The sequence below is a fragment of the Elephantulus edwardii genome, unplaced genomic scaffold (assembly GCF_000299155.1).
Source record: "Elephantulus edwardii isolate Elephantulus edwardi_28Jun2011 unplaced genomic scaffold, EleEdw1.0 scaffold00022, whole genome shotgun sequence".
NCBI classification, from domain to species: Eukaryota; Metazoa; Chordata; class Mammalia; order Macroscelidea; family Macroscelididae; genus Elephantulus; species Elephantulus edwardii.
The window spans coordinates 5,249,249-5,254,986 of NW_006399772.1; the positions used below are offsets into that span (position 1 = coordinate 5,249,249).

Here is a 5,738-nt window from a genome sequence, read left to right on the forward strand (position 1 = left end):
CCACTTCTCCAGGTCTCTTTTTTTGTTTCTTGGAGTAATGTTTTGTAATTTTCTTTTAATAGATCCTTTGTGCTTCTGGTTATTAGCAATTGTGAAGGGTATTGTTTTTCTTAGCTCCAGTTCTTTTTAAAAAAAAATTATTTCATTTTATTATTTTTTTTTTCCGTGTGTGTTGTACCATCAAATCTGATCTGACTGGTACAGGAGGAAATTGTCCCTCCTCCGGCAGAGCATCTGGTGGATTCAAACCACACACCTCTTGGATTACAGTGCAGATTCTTACCACTAGGCCACCAGAGCTTACTTTAGCTCTAGTTCTGTAATCTCTTTGTCACTGTAGAGAAAGCCAATTGATTTTTGTATGTTGATCTTGTATCCTGCCACTTTGTTGAATTGGTCTACTGTGTCCAATAGTTTTCTTGCTGTGTCTTTAGGGTTTTCTAAGTATACTATCATATCATCTGCATAGGGAGATAATTTTACCTCTTGTTTGCCAATTTTGATACATCTTATTTCCTTCTCTTGTCTTATTGCTATCACTAAGACTTTCAAGAAAATTTTTGAGTAATTAAGTTGTAAATGTGTTACAGAAGGCTTAGCTCACTGTTTTATGTTTTTCTTCTTTTGAGGTAGTTGGCACCACCTTTTGAATGTTTGATGTTAGCCACAAATCTCAAGATCCTTGAAATTAATTTGTTTTATCAATATGGTGGACTGCTAATATTTTACACATAGTGTAGATGAGATTAAAGAACAACTGTGAACTGTAAAATTCTGTGTAGCACTATAGGATTTCTTGGGTGGTGGCTCAAATGTTTAAGCACTAACACAGGATATTAACAGTGACTCATGTTGGAGATAGAGAGGATGTGACAGGATGGGGTGTGATTCTGTTATTCTTAGCGTCATAGTGGGCTCATCAGCACCTAACAGCAACCCTTAGTTGCAAGGTTTGCTGCCTGAAACCACCTAGAGGCTCCTTGGAAGACAGATCTGGTGATCTTCTGAAAAGTTCTACTTGTCAGTTCTACTTGACACAATGACAACAACAACAAAATCAGTATTTAGTACAAAGCTAATTGATATAAAGCCACTTTACTAATTTTTTCTAATGTTGTGAATGGTAAGTCTGTATGACAGTTCAGAATGTGAAAAATGTATGTACTCAAATAAAAAAGCTAAACTCTTTCCACTCATTTCTCATTCCCTCCAGAAAGTTTGTATAGTCTTCCTATACTGAAAGGAGGGGAGAGAGATTCAGGATGATGTTTAAGCACTCAGTGAAACTCACCCTTCCTCTCTAGATCTTTCCCAGCCCCAGATTTACTGTAAGAATCCAGGTCACCAGTTATTCTTATTTTTACCCTTTATACATTTTTTAAACTGAAATTTGCTTTGGATTATAGAAATGAGATAATAACTTGCAGAAATGAGATCTAAACATCAAAAATTCTAGAAATCTAGGTAATGATGTTTTGAATGTACCAAAAGGACTACCTGCTGAAAAATTAGAAGCTTAAGAAATATCATTTTAGATAACTTTTGAAGGAATTGGGGAAATAAAGTATTCCCCCCACAATTAACGGTGATAACTATTAAAGCTATTTTTATCAATGTTTAGATCTTTTAACTCTAGAATTGGGGAAAATATTCTAAAATCTTAGAAGAATGAGGATTATCATGTAATTTATAAATGAAATGTTTCATATAAAGAATCTTTATCATCTCCTTCAGAATATGGGTGATCCACAGTTGAGTATTACAGATCATAAGTGTACGAGCCCAGTTAGTTTTCAAAAAGTGAATATTCTCATTTAACTATGACACACAGGAAGAAACAGACTCTATTAACAAAACCCTAAAAGTACCCTCTCTGCTCCCTTTTAATAATTAATTACCTAACTCCATAGATTCTTTTTTTCCTGTTTTCAAACTTGGTCTATAAATTGAACCATAGAGTTTTTGCTTTTTGTGTATGGGTTGGAGGCCCTGAGCTGTTTTTATCCAGTTATTTATGTTTTGATAGCATACTCATCCTTTCTTGCTGTGTAATATTCCATTGTTTGCATACATCACAACTTATCCATTCTTAAGGAACTTTCTTGAGTTTCTAGTTTGCCTAGCATGATCTATAGTTCAATAGACATTTTGTATATCTTTTGATTCTCTCTCTTTATGTTTGCACACATATCAGCAAAAGATGCTTACAAGAATGTCTGTTGCTTTATAGGTCATAATAACCAAACCGGAAAACCAAACAGATGTTCTGCATGTATCTTTTGGTTACATATACACACACAGATGTACATGTGTTAGCAAAAAAATGCGTACTAGAATATCTTATGTCATATCTGCATATTTCATTATAATGCTTTGTCTTTTTAAGCTACTTTTGATAGAAATAGATGATAGAAAGATGATAGATAATAAATAGATGATAGAAAGAAAATAGAGCCTTTGAGCTGTGGTGCTGGAGAAGAGTGTTGAATATACCATGGGCTGCTAGGAGCACAAACAGGTTTGTCATGGAGAGGGTGAAGCCAGAATGCTCTTTAGAGTCAAGGATTCTGAACCACCATCTGACATACTTTGGGCATGTTGCAAGGAGGGACTGGTCCTTGGAGAGAGACATCATGCTTGGGAGAATGGAGGGATGGCGCAGGAGATGAAGACCCTCGATGAGATGGATTGATTCTGTGAGTGGAGTGGTGGGAATGAGTGTTTGAGGTGGCGAGGTTGGCACAGGATAGAACGGCGTTTAGGGCTCTTGTGCATAGGGTCGCTATGAGTCGCAAGCGACTTGATGGCACACAACAACAACAACAATACTACTTTTACTTCATCATTTTCTCCATTCATTGAAGAGCAAGTTTCATTCTTTTCTAACATTGATTTTGATATTTTCTGTCTTCTTAATGAACTTCTAATCTCCTAATTTCTCATATATTTTGATTTTATCATTTGTTTGCTCTTTGGACATTAATGTTTCTTAAGATGGTCTCTAAATTCAAATGAGATATACTCAAGATCCTATTTTGACTCTTCTGCACTTATTTCAGTTTTCTTCAACTTCAGTTTGAACTTGTATGTGAGCAACTGATTGTTTATTCCACAGGTGGCCTTTGGTCTTATTCTTACTGATGATACTGAGCTTCAGCGTTGATTGTCTCTGTGGGTCTGTTTGATTCCTGTGTATTCTGGCAATCAAGGTCTGTACATGCATAGTTTCCATTAATTTTTTTCAAGGTGTTTGCAATGAATAATTAATTAAATTGGTGTTGCCAACTTTTATCATGTGATCTGAGACATTGCTCCTATAATAAGGCCTTATTTTCCAAGGATATAAGATGTTTAATAGTAAAAGGATGGCAAAGTTATACTATGGAAGCATTAACCAAAAGAAGCTGATGACAGTATAGAAACATTAGATAAAGCAGGTTATAAGGAAGAAAGTTATAAGAAGTAAAGAAGAATATTATCTAATGAATAAAATAGGCAAGATCTTAAAAATGTAACAGTTCTGAATTTGTGTGTACCTAAAGATGTTAGGTGCCATCAAGTTGATCCCGCCGATAGCAGTGCAATGGACAGTAGACCAACTTTGCCCAATCCTCTGTCATGCTGACAATCTCAGTTGTGTTCAAGCCCGCTGTTGCAGTCACTATGTCAGAGTCACTATGTCACTATGTCAGTCCTCCTCATTAAGGGTTTTCCTCTGCCTTTCCAAGCATGATATCTCAAGCATGGTATCCCTCTCCAACGACTGGGCCTTCAGGATAAAATACCCAGTATATGCGAAACAAAGTAAGGAATGCCTGGACGCGCTCCTTTCAGAACAGTTTTGTTTGTTCTTTTGACAATTTAATTCAATACTCTTCATGAACACTACAATTCAAAGACAAATTTTTCAATCTTCTTTTTTTATTGTCCAACTTTTTACTTGGATGTGAGTAATTGGTAACATCAAGATCAGGCATACCTTAATCTTTAGACTGACATCCTTTCTTGTTAGTAGTTTAAAAAGGTACTGAATAATTATTTTTTTTTTTTATATCCTGACTCCACTTCCGTAAGTATTGATTATGGATTCAAGTGAAATGCAATCCTTGACACCTTCAGTCTTTTCTCCATTTATTCTGATATTACCTACTGGTCCAGTTGTGAGGGCTTTTGTTTTCTTGATGTTGAAAAGGTATAAAGCAAAACTGGAAGATCCTTAAAATTTGTTGATACATGTTATCCATACATAAAAACATGAACATCAAAAGTGAATACAGTTCATTAAGTTACTGCAAAGTGAGCATACGTTCAGAGTCAGCTTTGTCAGCTTCTCAGAACGTCCCTTCGTCATCTCTTCCACTTCTTGTTCCTTTCCTCTTCTCTAATGGTCATCATTTTTACTGATATCAGAAAGTTTATATGAATTCTATAGTGAAATCACCAGTAACTATTCTTTTTTTGACTAGCTCTTTGACTAATATACTTGTTGTCTATGTTTTTAAACATTTTTTGTGATCTGTTAACGTTCCATTATTATTTTACTTTTTCAGATATTTTAGAAAATGATAACAGCTTACGTATACTAAATGTAGAAAGAAATGGAAATATTATTTATACCTACAAGGTATGTATTTTTATTCTTTTTTGACATAATTATATAGATTATTGATGAAGAATGAATTAAACTTTTTCTTTAATATAAGATTTGAATACTTTTTGGGATGAGATTTAATATGGTGATTGGAAATGTTTCCCTTTTAAAAAGAAAATAAAATTGAATGTAAATAATAGCTAACATTGTGCTCAAAATTCTTTGAATATACAAGTTCATGAGACAGCATATGATCAAGAGGCAGTGATGGTGAAGGAGGAAGTTCAAGCTGCTCTGAAGGAATTGGCAAAAAAGCAAGGCCCCAGGAATTGATGGCATACTAGTTGACGTATTTCAACAAACAGATGCTGCCCTGGCTAACCAGGTTGTGCCAAAAAATCTGGAGGACAACCACCTGGAACTGACTGGAAGAGATCCATATTTATTCCTATCCCCCAAAAAAGGTGATACAGCGGAGTGTGGAAACTATTGAACAATACCACTAATATCACTTACAAGCAAAATCCTGCTAAAGAGTCTCCAAAAACAACTGGAAGAGTACATTAACAGAGAACTACAGAAGTACAAGATAAGTTTAAAAGAGGCTGTGGCATTAGAGACATTATTGCCAATGTCAGATGGATCTTAGCTGAAAGCAGAATACCAGAGGAATGTCTATCTGTGCTTCATTGACTATGCAAAGGCATTTGACTGTGTCGATCACAACAAATTGTGGCTAACCTTGAGGAAAATGGGAAGGCCAGAACACTTGATAATGCTCATGAGAAACCCACACTTAGACCAGGAAGCAGTCGTCTGAACAAAGCGAGGAAACACTGCATGGTTCAAAACCAGGAGAGGAGTGTATCAGGGATGTGTCCTGTTTCCATATCTTTTCAATCTGTATGCAGAACAGATTACTTGAGAGGCTGGACATTGTGAGGAGGAGTGTGGCATCAGAGTTGGAGGAAGACTCATCTATAACCTGTGTTATGTAGATGATGACAACATTGCTTGCCCAAACTGAGAAGGACCTTAAGTGTTTACTGCAGAAGATCAAGGACTGTAGTTATATATATGAACTGAAGGTTAACATCAAGAAGACAGTTCTAGGGGTGCTGGCTGAAAATCGCCTGTGACTTCATCC

At 35.7% G+C, this 5,738-nt stretch overlaps 1 protein-coding gene across 1 annotated transcript in view; it reads left to right on the forward strand.

Annotated features, from left to right (window-relative positions):
- Nucleotides 1–5,738, forward strand: part of GSAP (gamma-secretase activating protein) — a 112,288-nt gene that overhangs the window by 12,010 nt on the left and 94,540 nt on the right. Inside the window, exon 2 of the mRNA XM_006882600.1 lies at nt 4,551–4,624. Within this exon, the coding sequence (XP_006882662.1) occupies nt 4,551–4,624 (74 nt within the window). The remainder of the gene's footprint in view (nt 1–4,550; nt 4,625–5,738) is intronic.